The sequence below is a fragment of the Silurus meridionalis genome, chromosome 25 (assembly GCF_014805685.1).
Source record: "Silurus meridionalis isolate SWU-2019-XX chromosome 25, ASM1480568v1, whole genome shotgun sequence".
Taxonomy (NCBI): Eukaryota; Metazoa; Chordata; class Actinopteri; order Siluriformes; family Siluridae; genus Silurus; species Silurus meridionalis.
Genome location: NC_060908.1, coordinates 12,578,163 through 12,604,495, shown reverse-complemented (window position 1 = coordinate 12,604,495; position 26,333 = coordinate 12,578,163). Strand labels below are relative to the sequence as shown.

The following is a 26,333-nucleotide window of genomic DNA, read 5'->3' as shown; positions in this document are numbered from 1 at the left end:
TTGCACTCGGAAAGCCGGAAGAACCAAAGAATTCATTGCGATAGTTTCCAGTAATAACAGCTCATTCCTGTAAAATTCCTAGGAAGAGCAGAAAACACTGCACAGCCTCTCATTTCTATGGTGGGAGGAGCAAACTCCCATTGCAAGCGTGTGAGCGTATGTCCTGCAAGATCGACTTCTGCTTTTTTGTCACACTATACCATAAATAAACAGCCACCTTTCAGAACTTTTAAATTCAGATGCGTGGAAAGTTACATTAAAGAGGCTATCTGTAATATTTTAAGGTATTCATAGACTTCATAGTTATCTATTATTGTACAAAATTGCCATGTAGTTTATTATGCTAGTTACTTAAATTTAGCTTTCTTTTCATTTTCTGGGCCAGCACTAAGCTTTACCCCCCCCACCAATTATTTTACTAGCAAAAAATTAGAAGCAGCCACATTTTTATGGTTTGATTAATAAATGCCCCTTTAAACACAAATGAGTGCATATTTATATTAAAGGTAATGTTTAAAGGCATGTCTCCAATCGTATTTTGAAGATACCTTGCATTTTTAATATGCGAGTGATCTCTGCTAGTTTCTTTATTTCAGCTTTGGGTTTCTTTATTTTTCTGGCCCAGAATTAAACTCTATCCCCAAATTCAACCAGAGTTTTCAAAGGTTTTGCCCTAAGCAACTCCATGAGGCAAACATAGTTTTAGTAGAGGGTGTTTTAAAGCAACCCTGTCACGGGCAGTATGACAAATCGCTGCTTTAATGTTATTTTAACACCTATATAACTTAACGTAATGATTTAACAAGGCAAAAACGTGCTCAACCAAAGGCTTATCGGTTCATCGATAAAAATGACACTGTAATCAAACGCAACTTCAATGCATGATTCAGGGATTGTGCAGTATTTATTACACGTATTTCAAATACGTATTTCAAATCAAATACGTTCAAATAAAATGCTTTATACGACGGTCCGGCATGAGGGAATAGAATGAGGGAAAATAAACCAAGAAAAGGTAGATAAATAAAAAGTATAGACCATATAAAATATATTAAGATATAAAATATATAAAGATATAAAATATATAAAGATATAAAATATATAAACTATATAAAGATATATGTGAAATATGTGTATATACAAGGATGCGTATGACATTAAAACAGTAAAATCTAAGATGATTTAGTGATTGTCCTTAAAGTGTCCATGTGCAGTACGGTGTGGTATAAAGAATATATTATACATATTCAATATTTAATACATTCAAATATTAGATTAGATTTTGTAATACTTTAGTGTTTTGTATTTTTTGTAATACTGTAAAATACTTTGTAAGAAGTCTACATGATGACATAAAAAAAAAAATCTGGTCTCTGATTGGTGCCTACTCAGCAGTTTGCCCAGACTTGTTGAGATCAGAACAGAAAATTGATCCATATAGATTGAGGTGGTGAAGGTAAGAAACATGGAGGCTGCCAGCTTTCAAACAGGCGTTCAATGACTGATGAATAAATATTTGATTGCTGAATATTGTACCCTAATTGAAGTCGCTGTTTAGTAGGATCATGATTTTGCATCCCAATGCATGCCTGACACATAATATATTATTATACTTATGATCAACAATCAAATGATTCATTAGTTAGAAAAAAGTTGCTATGAATACAGGTGGCATCAGTCGTCTTCTTATGAATGACTTTTGTTTGTCACTGAGTTGTTGTTGCTGATGTAAAGTAGGTCCTTCGTTACCAAACACTAAGTAACTAAATTAGGAAATAATGATGAGTCATTCGCAAACTGTTAAACATTAAAATGACGGTAAGTTTAAAACTAGCCTTCATCTGGGAGATCATAGGAATTTGTATGTAAATATTTGATCTGTTAACTGGTTGCATGTGTCAGATTTATTGCGTGACTCGGCCGGAGAAAACCTGTTGCTATCAAACACTGTTTACTTAATCAACCGAGTCAGTGTAATGGTAAAGGAACAGATTAAACAGGCAACTTGATGGAAGGTTTGTGAAGAAATGTCATGCTCCCTTTTGAAAATATTTCTTAGTATTTTTTAAATACAAAAATACAGTAATATATTTGGATGCATAATGTGCCTGCTGTATTTTGTAGTTTATTTTGCCGTCTTTAAAGTGAAAGTTATTTGGTATTTTCTTTTTAAATACATTTTAATGTATCTTCACAAAACTATGGCAAGATTCTACTCATTCTGAGACTAGGTCCAGGATGTGCAGTTTATCTTTCTGGCTACGAATGATATTGTATGAACCACTGAATGAGTGATACAGCTATTCAGCTGGGGATTTACTGGAAACCCCGTTCTCATGCTGGCTTTTAAGTCTGATGTGTATCAAATACAAGATGATCTAATAGGGTCTTTTGTTTCTCTCTTCTATTTCTGCAATGCTGCGAAATCAGGTCATGCCTGGCAAACTAATATAGTTTGAACATTCTTAGCTAATTAACAAAATTGTTGATTTATTTTTTACTTACTATGCATATATGCATTAATGTCAGAGGAACATCTCATTATGTGTTAATGGACAAGAACACTTGCCCTATTTTTGTGTTTTTAATGCTCAAATCTCTACTCCATTCAAATTGTATGATTCTCTATTTCACAACTTTCAATAGCATCTTCTTTTCGTGCACATACTAAGCTCAAAATGTCCCCAATACCCCTTAACCTCACCCTCCTTCCTTTCTCTGTAATGCTGGTCTGGGGCTATCAGTATACATGCCTCTCGTCTTTGGTTACCTCATAGCCATAGAGCCTGTCCATTATTCTACTCCACTGGCACAGCAATACCCATATCACATTTGTCCTCTTAGGCTAATGCTATTGAGTGAAATCTGAATGAGAGTTGAATTGCTTTCGGCTGGTGAGTAAGAGCGAACAAAAAGCACTCACGACACTCCTTATAATGTTCTTCAACCTCATAACGCTGGCCATTTCCACTCCTTTTGCTAATGTTTGTTTCATACTGTGGATTGCAAGCTTATTAAAGTGTCTGCATTATTATCTGAGCAAATAATCATCACATTATAGGGTTGAAGGATGATGATCAGGATGGATTCTTCAAAGATGAGGACTCCTACTTAGGAGACTCCAAATGGATTCATGGATAGTTAATGAATTGACCTGGGAATCAGGTCTGTCGAAGACATTAGGGTTGTCTTTGTACATGGTATGGCTATACAAAATTCACTACAAAACATCCAGGGAGTATTCCCTATTTATATCTGAGGTTCTAGGGACCAGGATCCACCCTGACCACAATAAAAACCAAAGATAAGTAACACAAGATGGGCAATAATTGCACAATAGTACTTGGTCACACATTGTGTTGGTGCATTACTATTGCATGATATTTAGTAGGTAAGTATGTGCCAGATCGGGGTCAAGTGATTTATTGTTTTTGCCAGTTAATCAGCTAAAATCCATACTGATAGTTTTTCCGGGTAGTGTCCATTGCTTGGGGCTGAGAAGATCCGCTGTCATTATGATAGCGGCCTCTAGAGGCGATAAGCTGTTTGTTTTTACACACGAGACGGCGCGCGCTGCACAGAGAGCGCTATACATTTACACATTTATGAAAAATGTATCACATATTTAAAAATATGTATTTATATAATTCATATATATATTTATTTAGCACACTTTCATAAATCTGTGCTGTTTTAATTTTTTTATTTCAGTACTATTTCAGATGGTGTTTTTTTTATCCAGTATCAATTTTCATATCCAAATATCGCTTGATTATCGGCAAGTACGATCCAAACCTAGTTATCGGTTTCAGTAAAATCCACTATTAGTCAAACTCTATTGCCGAATACAAATACCAGTTGGTGTTGGTGTCACTATAAACAGAACTTTGAAACACCTTTTAAACCAAGGTACAGACTCTTCATTTACATCGCCATATTCAGTGATCTCAGTTTTACAGTTGAGCAATTAAGTGTTAAGGGTTTTGCTCAAGGGCAGTGGCAGCTTGGTCTTACTGGGATTTGATCCCATGACCTTCCGATCAGATCAGAAGCCCAACATTGTAACTACTGAGCTTTTTAAGGTTTTGTCAAAACGATTTTTGGGTATGTTATAGGGTTTATTTGTTGTTTGTGTTGTGATTCCTTCTTAAAGAGAAGGAACTACTTTTAGACCTTTTAGAAGTGAATTTCCTCCTTTTTCTTCTGCTTGTATCTTGCAAAATAGCTTCTATATTTAAACAGCACGCGGCCAACACTTATGGATATCCGGCACACGTTAGATTTGACGCCGAACATGCAAAGGGCATATAGGTGTTTTTTTTCTTCTTCTTCTTTTGCATACTACCCAGTGCGGTAGCGCGCACTCGTGCACTCACGCGCGCACGCGATAACTGTGCCGTCCCGAGGGTCTCACGTGATTGGATACCGGGATTGAGACGTCACAATTTCCCAAAGTTGCGGAAGTTAAAAGTTATTTTTTCTCTCTCTCTTCCCCCCTCCTCACTCGCAGCGGTCGCGCATGGAAGAAAGCGCAAGTGCTCGAGGGGTAGAAACAAAAATGAGTGTTTGTAGCAATAAAACACATCATACAAATACAATCTGAGTGTGTAGTCGCTGGGTTTTTTGGAGGGGGATCATTTTTCCCCCATTTCTCTCTCTGAGAATCACTTCCAAGAAGAAAGGAGAGAAAAAAAAGAGAGAATGTGGGAGCAGGAAGAGTTCGAGAAGCACTGGAGGAATGAGTTTCCCGACGGCGAGGTGCCCAGGATGAACCTGTGCACCGTTGAGGACATCGAGAACGAGCTGGAGCTCTGCAAGGCGCGATTGAAGAGCCTGCAGCAGGAGCTGGCGATGGAGAAGTTTAAGGTGATCTACCTGCAGACCACCATCGCGCAGAAGAGGAAGAGTTACGACGCGGACAGGTGGGGAAGCAAGGAGCACGACGCGGAGGACGCTGCGACCACCAAGCCGGAGAGGAGCGAGCAGGAAGGCGTACGAGCTCCACCGGGGATCAGGCTGCACGCCCTGGGGAGCAGGAGCATGGAGGAGCCGTGCGGCGCGCTGGTCCGTGGAAGCAAGACGGGGAAACCTATACTGGTTCCTCCGCGTAAAAAGTCGGCCCTGGTCAAGGAGAACGTTGCAGGTTCTGGTTGTGTTCATTTGCAGGATGAGTGTGACAGGAGGAGACGGGATTCGGAGCGGGACAGTGACCGAGACTACGACGACGTGGAGCTCAATGAGAACTTCGTGCGCAAGAATCTGATCGACCCCAAGGCGAAGGAGAGCCGCCAGTCCTCTCTCCGACCCTTTAGTAAGGATTTCGATTTCGGGGATGACGGAAGGTTGTCGCCTTGTATGCCTCTCCGGGGGAGTGTCGGTTCGGGTCGCAGCACACCGGACCGGCGCAGTGACGGTTACCTCAGCTCCGAGCACGAGGACTCCTCCTCAGTAGGTAAGACTTTAAACCGCAACTGAAAAGGTGCAATAAAAGATTAACGCTCATTCTTTATTTGCACAAATTATCTAGAAGATATAGCAAATACACTCTCAATATCCCGCAATTCATACATCACCTGTCCTTTAAATATAGGAAACAATTACAAAACCAATTTCCGGCCCGGAAATTATGCATAATCTTTGAATGACATCATACGGGGGGCGGGGCTTTGTAAATGATTATAATGTCCAGCACTACCTAACCTTTTGTGACCCTGTGTGTTCCCTGGTGTCACGTTCCACTTTCTCAACCGTGTTTAATTCACCACACAGTATCATGAACACTATGAAACGTACGTGTCCCTGTTTATCCCGGACTCGCTGATAATGACGATGGACTTAGGACAATGAAATGTCCCTTTAATATCCACCCATAACACAAAAAACCCCCACATACTTTGTTTTAGAAACCCGAGAGTCCTGAGGGACGCTAGGAGGACATGGTATTAAAAAACCCCTCCACAGACAGTAACCTGAGATGATAATCGAACCCGAATGAGATGTCTTCACTACCTGCTGTGTCACTGTACAATCTATTGTCTGATTAGGTGTCTCTAATCATTATTAAAGGTGTACTTTATATAATTGAATGAAAACATGTACACTACAGATACACTGCCACTTCAGCAACGTACTGTAGAAAACTTCATTTTCCCAGAGTGAAGGGAGACATTATTTCCATTGAAGTACGATACGCATGACAAAGTGGATCATTATTTTATGCTTTTGGTGCGAAATTGAATTTCTCTCCATTTGCGTAACGGGTCGAAATCTGAATCTTCATGGGTTATTTCCAGTGGCACGTGTTCTAGCAGGAATTTTGGGCACGCTGACAGTGTAGAGTTCCTGAAAAAACGTTCACATGAGCTTGTTCACTCAGGGCCCTTTTGGAATACCGCCATTTTCTTTCATTTCTTTTTTTTTTGCAGAGTAATCTCACTTATTTCTCATTTTGCCAAACTCTTAATAACCGAATTTATCGTTCACTTCGTAGCTGAGCATGACGGAGACAAGGTGTTTACGACGGATCTGAAGAATTGTATATGTTCAGTAACGTCGTATCTATGACATAAAATACACCAATGAGTCGACTCTTCGGTTTAATGCGAATCAGAGTTTCTGAATCTGATTGGTTGGTTTCCTGAGGCATTGTCACTTCACCAAAGTACTTGTAGATCCTGACAAAAGGTACACATGTAAATACAGCTGGATCATCATTGTTCTGTCGTTGCTTGTGGTTTGAATGTAATGTGGAGATTTTATTGATAGTTTTTATAGTTTTGGTTTGACTTGAGAAAGAGCAATACACAAGCAGCAGCCACGTAATGGTGGCCTAATTACATTGTGGGGAGCGAGTCCTAAACTAGATCTATCTCCCGATGAAACCTAAACACCTCAAATTTAATTTCTCTCTTTTTATTTTATAATTAATTCATCATTGTATTTATTTATTTATCTTATAAAATACTCTGTGTTTTTGTTTATTTTCCTTACCATGGTTGTGTTAGCTGGGGAAGTTCAAAAACATTCAATGTGAACTGCTAAAAAGAGGTAGTACTTGTTGTTTGGTTTGTGTTGGGCACAGCCACGATCATTTATGGTTAAAAAGTGACAACTCCAAATGCTTTCTTTGAGCCAAATTTCAGGCGTTAAACATGACCGTACACACAATCTGACCGATCCAAGATTTGGAGATTAATTTGGTGAACTCCAACTGATTTATTCTAATGATGGACGATAAAAATAGACAGCAGCTCAGATTTTGTGGTTTACCGCCAAAAAGATATAGACATTAATATAGACTATTTTTCCCTCAACCAAACAGCTTCATTGACTAATCGACTTGTAATTCAGTTTAACTGAGACTTCCTACTGCTATAACACCGTTAAATTCTTATTATCCATAAGCTGTTTGTGTTGGATAATTGCCTAGCCATGGTCACGCCTAGCGTTAAGCAAAGCTGAATAGCCCTGAAAGCACTTAGCCTTCCTTTTTGTACTGAAAGTGATATGTGCGTTTGAGAACAGGTGAAATCGATCCATCTTCTAGACAGGAAAAAAAGTATTTTTTGATAACATTTGAAACACTTTGGGGCTCAAGAGGATACATGGTGCAGTTTTCCCGCTTCACAAGAAATCGACGAAACCTTCGCCAATTGCTGAAAACAAACTTCAGGAGTCATCTCAAGGCCCGTTCCCATCCTCCATTCCCAAACACACAACAACTTCTCACTGCCTGTAAAAACAATGGAAGATGTACAGTACAGAAATTGCTAATATGGACACGTGGCGTAGTATCATGGTAGCAGTTACACACATGATTGATTTAAAAAGCAACCTGATTCATAGGCACGCGTGGCTGTGTCAAAAGAAACACATTCGATTTTCAAAACAAATATGAAACTCCAGCTTTTCTGAGGTAAAGTAACTTAATAGTGCCTTTGCGAGATAGCTAGCGCTCTGACTATGAGCTTGCACTGTATTTGCTTGGATAATCGTTTAGCTTCAATAACGAATCACACCAGAAATAATTGATCTTATAATGCTGATAACACAAAGGACATGTGTCCATTCAATTACTTGCCGTTCTCTTTAGCGGGTTTTTTTTTCGTCCCACATGTGCGGTCTCACAGAAATTACTTCTTTTTATAAGGCAAAACTTTAGGTAATTATAATGTGTGTTAGGATGTTGGGTTTAGTTGTTTATTTGGAAACAAACGTCACAGAAAGAGGAGAGAAGAGAGGCTTTCTGGCCATGAAACCAATTTACACACATTTGTGAAGCGTTCGTCCAGTGTAGGACCAGAACAGGAAGGGAAAAAATGAACCAACGAGTAGCAAAACAAAGACTGATTTCATTACAAAAACTGATATTTTATTAAACATTTAGTTTTTAATTTTAATTTTTGTTTGTTGCTCAATTTCAGTACATTTTTGTATATTTTGATCAAACTTTTTTTCAAAACATTAGCGTTTGCGGTAAAAGCCGAGCCGACTCTCAGATTCAGTTGCAAGAATGTGCCATGCTGTGAGATGGTCTGTGCTTTCAGGCTTTGTTGAAAACCTGTCTGTCGTCTCACACGTACACATGAGATGTCTGTATGAAGATAAAGCAGATAGTGTACCACTCCAGAGTTTTGCTGACATTAGCACCAGATCATATCTTTTGCAAGGAAATCTGTTTTTAAAATATTTCTGAAAGTGCAGTTTGTTGTTTTTTGGTTTTTAAGCTTCAGCTACTTAAAACTTTCCGATATAGAAAGTCTCCAACCCAGAGAGTTTTTGCTGTTTTTCGGTAACACAAGGCATATTTTTTGTCGTTTTAACATCAAGAGCGAAGGGGGGGGCTTACACATTATTTTATCTAACCTTATTACCGCTTTATCCGTGTGAAGCTTTGAGACAACGTCCATTGTTAAAAGCGATGTACAAATAAAATGCAATTGAATTATTGAGGAACTAACGTACTTTGTGGGTCTTTTGTGCTGTTATTGGAAATGATACACCCTGTTTTTTAGCGAGAATCCATTTCATACATAATATTTCCTTTATAGTCGTCAGATTCCTTCATAATGTCAAAAGTCCTGTTAAATATTTTGTGTGTGTGGGTGGGTAAAGTTTTCCAGACAAGTAAGAGATTTTGTGCTTTGCTTCCTCATGAAATGAAAACATACTGGACTTTTGGATGCACATTCAGAACATTTGTTTTGTGTGCGCTTTTGACCTATAGTTAACATTTGAACATTTTCAGAGGCCACAATATAAATTTCACGAGCTCTACAGTTACTCAATAGAGATTTGGTTCTCAGATGAACTGAGTCAGCAAGCAGTCATGGTTAGCTTGTTTTTTTTTTTTCCCTCCTTCCCTGCTTCCTCTTTTCTTTCTGCTCTGTGCTCAGGAAAAAAATGTGACCGATTTCTTTTACTTGGAATGAAATTCGGTTGTACAAGTAAAATCTTTCAGTCGATCTGGTCTCAAACCTGGTCTAAACGATTGTTGCTTTGTCTTTTCACATCAGTTAATTACACAATTAATGAAGTGCAAAAAAAGGGAACATCTGCTGTTCAAATGCTGGGAATCAGTCACGCTGTTTAACAGCAGGTTTTTAACCCATAAATGAGGTTTTCAGTAGGCAACACCGGATCATGCCCGAGAACCCGAAGCCAAACCCCCAGCTGCCTGACTGTAGCATGTTACTTTATTTTTTCAACCTTTTTGTATTTTGTTTATGAGGAATGCAGTCTGGCTACTTGTTTTTCCAACAGAAGGACTGTTAGATAACAATTGACTCTCAATTTAAACACCTTGTTTTTTTTTGTCTTCTTTATGTTTGTGTTTGACAATGTTCTTGTATTTGCCCGGTTATGATTAAGCCTGCACTTTATCATAATGAATTCGCTTCATGCAGGGTTTTGACTCGAGATTGGGGTTTAAAAATACACCAGGATCAGAGCTGGGTGATAAAACTGGAGAGGATAATGACACTTACACTCTAGTGCTGCAGGTTATAATAATAGCAATGCTCATTCTAATACGTTATCATTTTTTAAAAATAGTTTTCACCTACACATTAAACTCTGTAAACTCCAAAAGAGCACGTGTATGGTATACAGTAACATCCCGGTTTATTGCGGAATTGCATTTACCACATTACTAATTTGTTTGGAGGATTTTCCCGGTCTCCCGTGGATGGCACGATAGACCCAAACACTTATAGGGAATTGTTTTTCTCAAGATTTATGTTGATACAATGACATTTATTAATAAAAATATAACTTTTCAATATAAAATGAAGTAAAATGGTAATACAGTACATGTCCTCACTATAAATGTTATACGGTGTACTGTATTTCTAGAAACGTACACAAAATTCATCTCGCTATATTCTTGCAAATGTTTTCTGTGTGCGTATAAAGTGTGTGGGAGGACGATTTACGGCTTTAACAATAAACAAAAATAATTTTTGGGCCGGTTTTGGAACGTAACCACCGCGATAAGCGGGAGATTTCCGTATATCAAATTCACGAAATCGGTGTCTCTGATTTGTTTAGGAATTTTCTTTGTTTTCTGTCTTTGTAATATTACAATTTGAGTTTGTCATCTTTAAATCTAATCAACATTCACTCTGTTAAATAAGATTTATACAGCCAATATGCTGTTATAACAACTTCCACCCTTCTAGGAAGATGTTCCTCTGTATTTTGTAGTGGGATTGTGGAGATTTGTGCTCATTCCACCACATAGGCGTTTGTAAAGGCAGGTACTGATGTTGGTGATGATGCCTGGAGTGCCATCAGCTTTCTTATTTATATGGCTAATAGGGTTAAGAGCTCTGTAGCTGACCACTCAAGATCTTCCACTTCAACTCATGTAAACAATATCTTAATGGTGCTGGCATTGTCATGCTGGAACAGGTTGAAGTAAAAATGTTATGGTACCAGATCCTAAGACATCCCAAACAACTATATGTGTCTAACTTTGGGTAACAGTATGAGGAAAATGGAAAATTTCAGGTGTACTTATATAGTGTATGTGTTTATATTTGGTTTGAGGATTTAAAAAAGGCTGGTGGAAACAACTAAGTGAATTGACTGCTTTCCCATAAAACTTTCCCATTTAATAAACATTTTTCTGCGAGTCACATTTCAAATTATAATAAGCAAAGTGGTAGTCCATATTATCATAAATATTATAGTAGGAATTCCTCGAAGTCTTCCAGCCCAATTCCTTATTCGCATTGCAGATACTATAAATGATCCTAAAGTCTTGGACAAGTCTGTTGTATTTTTTCATCTTCAAAGCTCAAATTGTTTTGCTTAAAATGGTCCTGCTGACTTCAGTTGAGCCGCTTCCTGCTCAGCAAATACAGAACCTGTGGCATATTAACGGCATCGAACAACGGACTGAGAGCTGAGTCAAATCTGAAGTGACCTTCATGTTTAATGTGGGTAAAATTTCCATGTAGATTGTACACCACTTTGCTTTAGTGTAGCTGGGTTTTCTAGGCTAATAAATCACCATGAGACGAAGTTAACTGCATAAGGATGTCTAAAACTACCATTTCCACACGACCCTCTTTCCTTTAAAGGAAACCAAGTTGATAAACACCACCACAGAAGCCTAAAACATATGGAATGATTTGATCACGTATGTCGCAGTACACAACTTGTGTGTTTAGTCAGTCATCTATGGGTTTGGTCATCTTAAATCCACTATTAGTTACCTCATATAGAGTCCTTACAACAATATTCCAAGAACAATACCACAATTTAAACAATTATTTAGGACAATGAGAAGCTTTTTTTTTTTGTTGTTGCATTTCTGTATAGTTATGTTTAATCTGTGAAACAAGGTTTCTACTGTAATTGCCTAGATAATGGAATCTCCATCCTCACCAGAATCTCAGACCCTCTTGAAGTTCATTTGAAGAAAAAGCTACAGACGTTACAGCTTTACCTGACACGAGAGAGTCCTTCTCCAAATGCTAAATAAGCGTTACCTGATCAACAGTCAGACACACTTTTGATTGTTTATGTAGGGTGGAGATGCCCAAACTAGGGCATGGCCCAAAGAAAGAAATGATGAAAGACAGAATGAATGAATGAATAAATGAATCAGCTTCCTGTCTCTCATTAGAGGACACTGATGTTACAAGCATATGGCTGTATCGCTTACTATAAATGGAATTGTTTCTATATTGTATATATTGTATATTGGGTGTTTCGCTGAACTAGAACTTTGAAATTGAAGCTGCATTAGCAGCAGATTGCAATATGTTTTCAAAATTTTTTCAAATACTATGAAATCATAAATGAGCAGAACCTTGGCAACTTTCATTTTAATATATTACAGTTTGGTGTAATGCAAATTTTCCTATAACCCCCTCATAGGAAAACGTTGCCCACCTCTGATGTAGACCAACCGTCCCCAACCTTTTTTGCACCACGGACCGGTTTAATGTCAGACAATATTTTCACGGACCGACCTTTAAGGTGTGGCGGATAAAAACAACAAAATAAAATGATACGACCGGCATAAAAACTGGTATTTTCTAAATATAATAATAAACGTGAATCCACCGTGTTGTTTTTTGTTAATTTTCCTAGCTTGGGGGTTTGATTTTATTGTGTTAGCGGCCGGAGCAGCCCCTTTAAGAAGGTAGCGGATGGAGGTAAGACATGTGACCAAGGCATCATGACATAGATCAAGAGTGAGTCATAGACAGGCGGAGAGAATCCGGTAATTTTTCAAAAATAAAACATTGTTCAGAATCAGATAATAAATAAAACGGGAAATAATGTAAGTTATGTGTTCTTTCTGTGCGGCCCGGTACCAATTGACCAATTGGGGTTGGGGACCACTGATGTAGACCATCTGCTATGCAAGTCCATTAGCAAGATTCTGAATGAATAGAAATGAATGATGCCTGGTGTACGTTTAATGATCACCAATGTAAAACAGTCGTGGCTCCCAAACGGTGATCATACGTCACACTCTGAGGTTCAAAGTTGTCAAGGTCTTACGAACAAAGATAGCCTGGAAAAAAATTGTCCGAAATTTAGGATGACCATCTCTTAGCATGATTGCTGCTAAAACCTTCGTATAAAGACTAGCCAATAAAACATGATAAAATGTTATAATAAAAAATTATACATTGACTGACATGACATGGCTCTAGAACTTAATCATTCATCAAATGATTTACCATTGGATGAAAAAGTAATGCCAGTATGTAAGATTTTAATAAGATGATGTATCCTCCATGAAAGTAATTTTTGTACATAAAAAAAATTTGCTCTATTTGTTTACCCCTAGCACATGCTGGGAACGATTTCTTTTTTATGCTAACTTGCGTCGTAGCCTACGATGAACTAGGTGACCTTACAAAATCACTGACAGTCCATTAAAGGAAACGAACCATAAATATTTAGCAAAAATGACCTTCTTAATGTTGACACTTAATGTTTCAGCTAGGTAGCCTAGAAATCCTGATGCATGTTTTTGTGAGGTAAAAAATCCTGCTGACTTTCTTATTTTTGCTTATGTAGCTCTATTTCTGTTCAGCACACAAAAGTTTGGCAGACAGAACCAAGCGTTTTCCGAAAAACCTTTCATAAACAGGCCTAAAAACCTCTTCGGTGATGTACTAGAGATCTACATTGTACTAGAGAACACATTATTAATGTTTATTTGCAGCTAATTTATTTTTTATTTTTAACCGAACCGACCCACTTCTTCCTTGCTGTTACAGATGTATTTGCTCGTGCAAAGTGTGCTGAGGTTTAGTGGTGTTAGACAGCAAAACCGCTAACACATCATCCCTTTAATAGACATACAGATAGCATCGTATGCTACGCGAACCCTACGCTGTTCTCATATGAGTTATCGGCAGGCCATGTTTTTTTTTCACACGTGCACCAGATGTGTGAGTAAAGACTTTGCATTAAATGTTTGATGAATAGAAATGGATAATATTTAACATATAAATGTATTATGTCACGTATAAGAAGGTACATCAAAGGGTGGAGGAATTTGCCACACTTTTTTCAAGGTTTGATCTCTTTTCTGAGGTACTAATAATAGCTGAAGATCTTTTTTTCAATGCTTGGTTGAAAAGTCTTTACAGCCAATGATTTTCCAAAAGACTGGAACCCATAGACATCAAGAGATGTCTCCATGTTTCTATGTCTCCAACCTCTTGTGATGTTCTGCAGGGCCTTCACCTCAACTGTCTTGGTGTTTTAGACTTGCTGATGGCATGATTGACTCTGCCATTGCAGAACATTTTACGTTTTGCCTTGAAACAAGACCATAGGATGTTGTTCTGCAAGTTTGCAGTCTTTTTTTTTTTTATTGTTTTTGTTTTGTTTTGTTTTTTGGTCGCAAACTTTGTTTTTGAGGCTTGCCATTGGGCAACATGTTGTGGTAAACCTTCTATGTGGTGAAGTTTCTTGGTTGTGGACTAGAACACAGATACCCTACACTGACGCCAACCTTGTGGAAGATGTTCATGATCTGGCCAACTGTTGTGAAGGGGGTTTTCTTTAAACCAGATAAAAATTGCTATAATTTTATGTGGCTTTCTGGGTCGTTTCCCAGTCATTCTTTTAATGAATGCATTACATAGTTTTTATACTTTGTCTTACAGATGGTGGACCTTTGGACCTAATAAAAGTTAGCAGCAACTAAACGGAAATGCCGCACTGGAAATCACTGACGGAATATTTATGGATTTGACTATATAGTGACTGTACTAGCATTACTCATTGGAGCAGCAAAAAAAAAACCTGACTGAAGAGGTAGCTCCACGCCCACATGAGACATGAGCAATCTATCACATGCTAGTGTGAGCATAAGTTTATTTTAAAGGTCAAAATGAGTACAAAAGCAGGCTATGTCGAGAGAAGAACTTGCACCTCAGCAGTTACGCTTCAGTGCTTGTGAGCGAATGTTGGTGGGTTCACATGATTTCCCTGATTCATTGTGGACTTTAACCATTGTCTCACTACTACGTCATGCCTGCGTGTCTGTACTTGGATTGCGAAAGAAAGAGGAGGCTCAGGAAACGAAACCCAAACGGAAACTCTCCTGCAAGACACAATTTGTTTGTTTCTTGATTCACAGCATTTCCGAGCGGCCTTGTGGATGCCAAGATCTTATTAGGCTAGATTTGGTAGCAAAGAGATGAGTTTTAAGTGTTTTTTTTATTATTTCGTTTTATTTATTATCATTTATTTGTCATTTTCATTCTAACCACAACAAACTGTGTTACAGCTGGTTAGCAGAGGAAAGTCTGCAGAAAGGCGACTAAGTTGCACTGCATTTCTTGCTAGTTTTTCATTAGGATTCTGCAGCAGGATTATACTAGATGAATGCAGACAGTGTGTAGATTGAAGAAGGAAATGATTTGGAGTATTCTTTATATATGCGCACACACACGCTTACACACAATAAACCTGCCTTTCATGCTTTGCATTTTCTCCCATTTCATTGTCAAACTAGTGAAATAGTGGACTTGCCCAGGCCCATTCCTGTAGATCAGGTCTGAGATGTGAACCCTTTGATTGTGTGTGTGTGTGTGTGTGTGTGTGTGTGTGTGTGTGTGTGTGTGTGTGCGCGCAGTGCTTGAGATCTTTGGACATGACAAAATTCTTTGAAGAACTTTGAAGAACTCCGAGATAGTTAGCATTGCTTTTAACTCGGGTTCCTGGGTCCAGATTGGACCATTCGGTTCCTGTCTTTTCCACGTGGCTGTACTTGGTGCGTTTTCTGGAAAGGAAGCCCTCTTAAAGGTTCTGCATAGAACTTTCAAGAGGCACAAAATGGCAAACAATCCTGTGATCATCATGTAAAAAAACACATAGAGAGTCAATGAAATGTATTTAGCATCCAACCAAAAGTGCACATGACCTGTTTACATTAAAGAGCAAGAATAAGGATGTGGGTACATATGAGCAGGGGTGAGAGTGATTCATGTAAAGAAGGTGATATGGTATAAATAGTAAGTATAACTGTGCAAGAAATGAATAAACTGTCCTCGGAATGTATCGCTTTAAAAGGACGTTTCTACGTATTTTAGGATTTCCAGACATTTTTTGTTATATGTTGCCAGTGCACTGAAGCGTAATCAGTTGAAAGGAGCTGAACCGAGTCGATGATACCGACAGACTGAACCGCCAGACAAAATAAACCTCCCAGTCAACACACCAAATGGGCTACAGGATGAGTGCACTGTTACCCAGCAAAGCTTTTACTACACTAAAATACCAAAAACTAGCGTAAAAGCATTTGAAAGAACGTGATCGTTTAGTTCACTGTAATGACTAGAGGTCGATTAGTAGATTAATTGATTTTGTTTTTATCGGCATCGGTCGATTGTGCTGCAAATTAGGCTGAAATTAAGCTACCTTTTTGCTACTTGGTAACTTCGCAAGAAAAAAAGATGCAAGTTCTTATCCTCCATGCTTAATCTTGCCTTATTTATTTCATATGACGTGACTTTTGGAGAGAGACTGAGAACTTTTTGGAACTGTATTGTTGATCCTTCAACCAGCTGTAGTTTAAACTACAGGTAAACACTGGTCCCCCAAACCTGGTAACAAGCCCAGCAGCGAGATTATTATAGTACCCTGGGTTGTGTAGATAAGCGGCGTCGTTATACATTCTGTTTCTGTACCGGAGAATTTCTCTCCCTCTGAGCTCACACTCTGCAGCCGTGCCTTGTTCCAACACCGCTACAGCTAACGGTGGCAGGGGAAAACATTTTGCTTCAAAAGCGCCATCACGCCGTAGCCCACTAGAGTCGATGCAGACCATGCTCATCAAGCGTGCAACAAGTCATTTGCATGTGAAAGTAAAAGCACATGCAATTCCGATGAAATTCTGGGTGCTAGTGTGAAACACTACTCTTGTTTATTTTAGTTATTATATTATTCATTTTCCTTGCACTAAAACTATTTTTTTTTCCCTCAAAGTTTATTTGATAAAGTCTAGATTTTTGATTACCCGTTTTGTGTATTTAATATTCAACGTACACATTGATGCGTATTATTTGACTGTTTAATGAGATGGGGAGGGAAGAGGAAGGGCAAAAAAAAATCAGCATCCGCAGAGAAATCCGCATCGCCATCGGCATCGGACAGAGACAATATCGACCTCTAGAGATGACCCAGGGGAAGGTGAGGTGTTTGGAAGACCTGGCTGTAGTTTTTCAGTTTTAGAAAATGTCTGATGCAGATACTCTGTTGATTTGCTCTACAGTGACTTGCTAAAGGGTTTGAAACCTTACATTACATTTCTGCCATTTGCCAGACGCCTTTTATTCAGAGCGACTTACAGCTGAGCAGGGGAGGGTTAAGGGCCTTGTTTAAGGGCCCAGCAGTGGCAGCTCATTGGTGTGAATTGTGACCTTCCAATCCGAAGGCCATCACCTTACCCACCTAGCTACCACCTTCCTACATTCTAACAATATCGTAATCCGCGATGGCACAATAGATATCACAGGTATTACAATATCATACATTTACATACTTTATTACTTCTTTTTGCTGTTATGTCATTTCATTAAGGACATATCGAGTTAACCAACAGCCAGCATTCTGTCTTGCGTTTATTCTTCAAAACTTGTTTGTTGAGTCTGCGCCGCTAGTCAGAAGCGGTAACTCGAAGCACCACTTCCAGACAAAACATAAATGTTCCAGGCCGGCGTTTTATGTTTATAGCCGTAAACAAATCGTGGACGGTTACGCATAAAAAAGGTTGGCTGCTGTCGCTTATTCGTCTCGTGTTCTTTGTTATCGTCTGTCTGCAGATCCTTGTTGTGGGTGGATTTAAAGCTGCGAGGGAGTAGGAGTAGTGTGTGGGTGCCTCTCCTTGTATTTTTTGCATTTTACATAACTGTGAGTGGAACCTGCTAAAGCACCAGGGATCACCTGTAGCGGAAAGGTGTGTGTGTGTGTGTGTGTGTGTGTTAGTGTGTGAGCCAGCATGTTAGAGCATGCTGAAGTGATTATTGTATTGGGCTCAGTGTTTTTACTTTTGGCACTTGCTTTTATTTCCACTACACTGTTGCTGATGAATACTCTAATCTGATTGGTACATTTTCCATCCCAGAAGTTTTTCAACATCCAGCTGTGCTTATTGTAGCCTGAATACAGAGAAACGTTATACAGGCAGGGCACACACTAATTTTTATTGGTCCCTTGCGATTATTGATTGTCAAACTCTACGAACACGATCCCCATGACACTCTGTAGGCTCTCCGTTGTCCTAATGTCAGACTGTACGGCGACAGAAACTGACGCACACAAGAAAAAGACTCGCCCGAACTTTTACGTCATCAATCAGTGACTCGTTTAGACCAGCGTTTTCTCGCTAACGGTAGCTAGCAGCAAACGAAAAACAGCCTGTAGCGTTCATTTTGTTCAAGACGTTCCTTGATGACAAAAAACGGCAGAAAAACACTCATTTTCCCGCCATAACTCAGTAAGTATTATTTATTTAAAATTTTTTTGCTGTACTGTTGTCCACCTGACTTGTTTTTCTCTGAGGTGGTTTGAAGTTGTCTCACTAATTGCGTCATCGGTTTCGGAGCAAATCGCGTCATCGGGTTTGACCCCAAGCGCGTCATCGGGTTTGACCCCAAGCGCGTCATCGGGTTTGACCCCAAGCGCGTCGTCGGGTTTGACCCCAAACGCGTCGTCGGGTTTGACCCCAAGCGCGTCGTCGGGTTTGACCCCAGAATTTCATCAGAAGAGAAAAAAACTATTTCTCCAGCCATTAATCCGCTGTCAGCGAAGAAACCAGCAGTCAAAGACTACAGATTTTAGCCCAGGATTATAGGAATCTTTTAGGATTTCCAAAATGTGTCTCAGACGGCGTAATCGTGACCAAAATTGCACCTGGCTTAACACAGACCCTCCCAGCAATCGTACCTTTTGCATTCATGAGAAAACTTCCAGCTTCAGTCTCCCAGCTTTATGACGGGATTGCGTTCTGACTCGCATTAAAGCGCCCGTGAAATGAACAACGTAAACGTAACGACGTCTGTTTAGATTTGCACATACGAAGCGAGGAAGGTTCCTAAGCAACTACCTTCGTGCACCTCTTGTGCCAGCAGGGCCTCCAGCTGGTGTCAAAATAGGCCGCTTAACACGTAACCATGGCAATTGGGTTGTAATAAGTGTCATAATGGTGATTTTGTATTTCGCAGAAGCGCATATGTTGTTCGATGGCGTAAACAGCATGCGCGTGGGTATGCAAAGACCACAGCCACGTGTGTGTTTGTGTGTGTGTGTGTGTGTGTGTGTGTGTGTGTGTGTGTGTGTGTGTTGGAAGCCACTATGTTTCAGTAAGGCCCTCTTGCCCTTTCATGCATAAGCTTTGTGCACTTGCAGTAGTGGTCTGCAGTGTATCTAGACTGGTTGAAACTTGCGTTTCCTGTCACCTCCTTTGCACATCGTTTTTCTGCACTGGCGCTGCTTTGGTGCTTTTTAAACGGTCCCAACCTTGATATCATGCTGTAACATACCGCAATGTTAATCATGTGCTGTATAATATCCGATATGGTTCACAAAGAAACAATGTATGGAGGAATGCATTTTCAGGGCGTGCTCCTGCAGTCCCACTCAGATAGACAGTCGATGATTTATTCCTTTCAGCAACAGGTACAATTGCAGCGGAGCTTAAATGCGAAAACTCTAGACTTCTGATTGTGGCGTTGAGGTTTTTTTTTTTATTATTCACAACATGCCAAACTGAAAGTCAGTAGGAGTTAGACAGAGTACATGTGTGTGAATGAGAGGGAGGGGGTGGAGTGGTGTGGTTGCAGGGAGTAGAGGTGGAGAAGGTGGAGGAGTTCAGGTACTTGGGATCAACAGTGCAATGTAATGGAGAGTGTGTTAGAGAAGTAAAGAAAAGAGTGCAGGAAGGGTGGAGTGGGTGGAGAAGAGTAATAGCAGGAGTGATTTGTGATAGAAGAGTATCTGTAAGAGTGAAAGGGAAAGTTTATAGGACTGTGGTGAGACCTGCGATGTTGTATGGTTTAGAGACAGTGGCATTGAGTAAAAGACAGGAGGCGGAGCTGGAGGTAGCAGAGCTGAAGATGTTGAGGTTTTTGTTGGGAGTGTTGATGATGATGGGAAGTATTAGAAACAAGTTTAATAGAGGAACAGCACATGTAGGACGTTTTGGTGACAAGGTGATGGAGGTGTGATTAAGATGGTTCGGACATGTGCAGAGGAGGGACATGGGGTATATCAGTAGGAGAATGCTGAGGATGGAGCCACCAGGAAGGAGGAAAAGAGAAGACCAAGGAGGAGGTTTATGGATGTGGTGAAGGAAGACATGCAGGTAGCTGGGGTGAAAGAGGCAGATGTAGAGGACAGGGGGGTGTGGAGACGGATGATCCACTGTGGTGACCCCTAATGGGAGCAGCCGAAAGAAGAAGACGACAACATACGCCAAACATCATGACCACCTGAGTAATATTGTGTTGGTCCTTCTTTTGCTGCCCAATCCAGTCCTGATCCCTTTGAGCATTAACAGCATTAACTTCTTCAGCAATTTGAGATACAGGAGCTTGTCTGTTGGATCGAAAAACACGGGCCAGCCTTCGCTCCCCACATGCATCAATGAGCCTCGTCGCCGGTTCACCACTGTTCTTTTCTTGCACCACTTAAGAGAGATACTGACCACTGCAGACCATGAACATCCCACAAGAGCTGCAGTTTTGGCTCTGACTCAGTCGTCTAGCCATCACAATTTATCAAACTCGCTCAAATCCTTACCATGCATGCAATGATGTCAACACAAGTTGTATTGCATATAATAGCACCAAAATAATACATAATAAAAAAACAGTAACGGTTTGATAATTGATTGAGCCTGAAATCAGACCAAGTCTGCAAGGGGGGGTCTGCGGCAAACGTTACCCAGTGTGAAAACCACCTAAATCTTGCTTGACTAACAGCCACCAGTTAGGTCTTAACACCATACACCAGCTATAAAAAAGACCAGAGGACGAAGGTTGGTTTGTGTTGTCTCTGGAAAGCAGCTATCTGCCTACTTTTGCATACATCGGATGAAAGGGATTCTGGTTGTAAAGTGTAAAATGCAGTTTATGTAAAATAATAGTTCCCAAGGACATTCTTGGGGTGTTCATACCGATTGTGTAGTCTGTACTGTAATCACCAAAACCGAAGTCTGACCTTGAAGTGCCTTTGTCTTGTTTTTCAGTCTGGATCTCATGCTATTCTTCAACCAACATGCCTGTTTTTAATTTACATTTTATTTTTGTTTTTAACTACACTATCAATTTAACCAATCACTATCAAAACCAATGTAGACACACTAAGAAAGAAGGAAGAAAGGCTTAGATCGGTTGAAAATTATTAAAAACCAAACTCTGTGTAATAGTGGTATTTATTTTTTATAATTTTTTTTATGGTTTTCAACCAGTCTTAACCGCTCTTCAAGATAGATATCGATATACATATATATACATGCATATGGATATGATAAATGCTACACGTCCCCATAACATCCTGTTCTTCCCCACCTGTTTCTTTTAGAAGCGTCGCATCTGCTGGTTTCGGTACTATTTCTGAAACGTGATGATCAGGAAGTATGTATGGAAATTAAAAATAAAAGCAAAGGGACCGCACACCTGCAGTTTCCCAGCCACAGCATGCGTATAAATAAAAATCTCTTCAAGAGAAGCTTGCTATTGAGATTTTATTTATTTATTTGTTTGTTGTCAATGTTTGACGCAATATTTGAGCTTTAGTCATTTACAGGGCTGGTCCATGAGGTCCAAGGTTTCATTCCTTTGAACATGCAATAAAATGTACCATAATGTAACGACACACCAATAAAATGTTCGTATATTTCCTTCGCCTGGATGATCTACTCTCCTTTCACTCAGAGTTTTTTTTTTTTTTTATTATTTACGAATGACCTTTAATTTGTTTTTGTTTTCTTTTCCCTTTGGATGTGGTAGCATGACATTTTTCTTTAACTTGAAGTACGAGACCCAAACCTGTTCCAGCATGAACATGTGCACAAAGCCAGCTCCATGAAGATATGCTTTACATGGGTTGGAGTGGAAGATCTTTAGTGGCCTGCTATAGAGCTCAGACCTCAACCCTATATTTGGGATGAATTGGAACACTGACTTCAGGCCTCCTCACGTCACCCTCCAAACATGTTACAAAGTCTAGTGGAACATCTCAAAAGAGTGGAGGTTTTTCTAACAGGAAATATGGAATGGAAGGTTCAAATGCACATATTGATCTTATGCTCAGGTTTCCATAAACCTTTATGTGAAAGATTGTTTAGTCCTGCCAAATAATCGCTAGATATATTCACCCATAGAGATTTTGGAGGCAGTAAAAATAAGCTTTTCCTTCCTGCTGAGTCCTCCAGAAAGATTTTACCTCAGGCCTACTTGTTTCCTGTTGGCCCACATTTCCAAAAAAATTGGCTGATTTGCAGGGATGAAGTTGAAGTGAACTCACAGTAGGTGGTCACAGTAGGTGGTAGTATACCAAAAAGCTACTCACTTTTTGGGATACTAAAATAAAAACTGGATCTTTCACTTTGTTGGTATGGATAATATTTTATGACTCTCCATATTTCTTAGTTAGTTTTCTTTTTTGGTGAGTTGGTTTGTTCCAAGATTCATCCATGACAATGAAATCATATATAATTAGCCTAAAAGTTGTGTTGTATTGGTGACCTTAGACATTAAACTGTTTTGTCTGAGTGTGTGTGTGTGTGTGTGTGTGTTAGCTTCCCTGCAGCTATCTTTCACTTCCTCATTAAACCACAGAACACACTTCTAATTCGTACCTCATTTGACTGACAGCCACTTTGATTTTAACACTTTTTTTTTTTTAATTGATTTTGTCACAGTCAAGGCTTTTGCTCAGCACGAAATAATTTACCTTTCATTCAGTTGCGCATGTTTCCTGCATGAGTCTTCGGATCATGAAGAAACATAAGAGTGTAATATGTGAATAGAATCTCTGGGAACAATAATGCTGTTTGTTTAGCAGGAGTGGCCTCTGGATCGTTCCAGTTCAAATGGTCTGCAATTACTTCTGAGTATTTGCATCTTTCAACTTTGTGTCACAGCCTACAACAAATAATGGTTATCCAGCTGGTTATACGGTATAATATAACAGTCAAATTTTGCCCCGTGCACAAAGCCAGCACCATTTAAGATATGGGTTTGAATGGAAGATCTTGAGTGGCCTTTTTTAATTTTTTAGAGTTCTGACCCTCAACCCTACTGAGCACCTTTGGGATGAATTGGATGACTGCACCCCAGACTTCTGCACTTGCACCTGGTTTACCTACATTAGTACCTGACTTTACTAACACCCTTGTAGCTGAAAGAGCACAAATTTCCACAAGCACGCTCGAGAATCTGGTGGAACATCTTCCCAGAAGAGTGGAGGTTGTTCTAGAAGCAAATAAGTGTGGAAGGGGATGTTTAAATGCACATCCATATAGTATATCTTGTCAGGATGGTTCTAACTCCTAACAAAAACCAAAAAAAACAAAACCTTTTAAGCCTTTTTGTTCCTCAGACTTAACACTTCAGTCCTAATGTAATGCTCAAGCTTGCTCACAGTTTTACCTTTTGGGTCAGTTTTCAATGACTTTAAAGAATTTGCATATCAGTCGCACGTGTGTGTGTGTGTGTGTGTGTGTGTGTGTGTGTGTGTGTGTGTGTGTGTGTGTGTGTGTGTGTGTGTATGTATGTATGTATATGTGTGTGTGTCTGTGTGTGTGTGTGTATATATGTATGTATATATATATATATATATATATATATATATATATATATATATATATATATATATATATATATATATATATATATATATATATACAGGAGTGCAGAATTATTAGGCAAATGAGTATTTTGACCACATCATCCTCGTTATGCATGTTGTCTTACTCCAAGCTGTATAGGCTGGAAAGCCTACTACCAATTAAGCATATTCTAATGACATCAACACCCTATATCAGGTGTGCATAATTATTAGGCAACTTCCTTTCCTTTGGCAAAATGGGTCAAAAGAAGGACTTGACAGGCTCAGAAAAGTCAAAAATAGTGAGATATATTGCAGAGGGATGCAGCAGTCTTAAAATAGCCAAGCTTCTGAAGCGTGATCATCGAACAATCAAGCGTTTCATTCAAAATAGTCGACAGGGTCGCAAGAAGCGTGTGGAAAACCAAGGCGCAAAATAACTGCCCGTGAACTGAGAAAAGTCAAGCGTGCAGCTGCCAAGATGCCACTTGCCACCAGTTTGGCCATATTTCAGAGCTGCAACATCACTGAGTGCCCAAAAGCACAAGGTGTGCAATACTCAGAGACATGGCCAAGGTAAGAAAGGCAGAAAGTCGACCACCACTGAACAAGACACACAAGCTGAAACGTCAAGACTGGGCCAAGAAATATCTCAAGACTGATTTTCTAAGGTTTTATGGACTGATGAAATGAGAGTGAGTCTTGATGGGCCAGATGGATGGGCCCGTGGCTGGATTGGTAAAGGGCAGAGAGCTCCAGTCCGACTCAGACGCCAGCAAGGTGGAGGTGGAGTACTGGTTTGGGCTGGTATCATCAAAGATGAGCTTGTGGGGCCTTTTCGGGTTGAGGATGGAGTCAAGCTGAACTCCCAGTCCTACTGCCAGTTTCTGGAAGACACCTTCTTCAAGCAGTGGTACAGGAAGAAGTCTGCATCCTTCAAGAAAAACATGATTTTCATGCAGGACAATGCTCCATCACACACGCCCAAGTACTCCACAGCGTGGCTGGCAAGAAAGGGTATAAAAGAAGAAAATCTAATGATATGGCCTCCTTGTTCACCTGATCTGAACCCCATTGAGAACCTGTGGTCCATCATCAAATGTGCGATTTACAAGGAGGAAAACAGTACACCTCTCTGAACAGTGTCTGGGAGGCTGTGGTTGCTGCTGCAATGTTGATGGTGAACAGATCAAAACACTGACAGAATCCATGGATGGCAGGCTTTTGAGTGTCCTTGCAAAGAAAGGTGGCTATATTGGTCACTGATTTGTTTTGTTTGGTTTTGAATGTCAGAAATGTATATTTGTGAATGTTGAGATGTTATATTGGTTTCACTGGTAAAAATAAATAATTGAAATGGGTATGAATTTGTTTTTTGTTAAGTTGCCTAATAATTATGCACAGTAATAGTCACCTGCACACACAGATATCCCCCTAAAATAGCTAAAACTAAAAACTACTTCCAAAAATATTCAGCTTTGATATTAATGAGTTTTTTGTGTTCATTGAGAACATGGTTGTTGTTCAAATTAAATCCTCAAATAAAATTAATCCTCAAAAATACAACTTGCCTAATAATTCTGCACTCCTGTATATATATATATATATATATATATATATGTATGTGTATATATATATATATATATATATATATATATATATATATATATATATATATAATATACACTTAATTTCAGGTTAAATATATCTGGTGAATGACAAGATATGGGCCTGAAAAAAACCCCTCTATAGTAACATTCTGCTGTAAGAAATTTGGGTTTGGGGTGTTACTAGTTATAGAGCTAGGGCTGAGAGAAATCTGAAGAAAAGTCTACTGTATTCATGCATTTGGAGAAATGAACACAGTAGTATAATCACTTGAGATGGACGAACCAGTATTTATTTTTACCTCAGACAAGTTTCTTACTCTTTGTCTAAAGTTAAAATAAGCTCAAAGCAGAAGTTGTGAGGAGAAATCCTGTCAGGGTTAGTAACGTGAGAAAGTGAAAGGCAGCCTGTTGGCATTTTATTTAGGTTTGTTCTCCTTTCGTCAAATTCTTAACACTTTGTTTGAAATATTAAAATCAGTCTAAATCTCGATTTAGATCTGTATGTCTTGAATTAAAGCAAATAAATTGCACTACTCTTTCCCACATACTCACACACCCACTTACACCTCTCAGCAATAACTCACAACTACAGAAAACACAAACATGGGGGTTGGTTCAGTGGTTTGTGGGATCAAGGTAAGTTCTTTTTTTCTCTCTCATGCAGTTTCTTTAACGTGCGCGCACACACACACACACACACACACACACACACACACACACACACACACACAAAGAGACACAGGAAGAGGGGCTCTGAAGAAGAAAATCTCTCGCAGCCTATTTTCAGCTGCACAAATACAGACTTTGTATTAAACCCTGAAGCTGAGCACAATTCTCACCATACAGTAGAGTGCTGAGGCAGACTGAGGCCTGCACTCGTGCAAATTTTTGCTGATGTCAAGTGTG

At 39.3% G+C, this 26,333-nt stretch overlaps 1 protein-coding gene across 1 annotated transcript in view; it reads left to right on the top strand.

Moving 5' to 3' along the window:
* Positions 1–4,367: 4,367 nt before the first annotated feature.
* The window catches only part of abr (ABR activator of RhoGEF and GTPase), a 127,911-nt gene continuing 105,945 nt past the window's right edge, over positions 4,368–26,333 (top strand). Inside the window, 1 exon segment of the mRNA XM_046839551.1 lies at positions 4,368–5,452. Coding sequence (XP_046695507.1) covers positions 4,702–5,452 — 751 coding nt within the window. The 5' untranslated portion in view covers positions 4,368–4,701.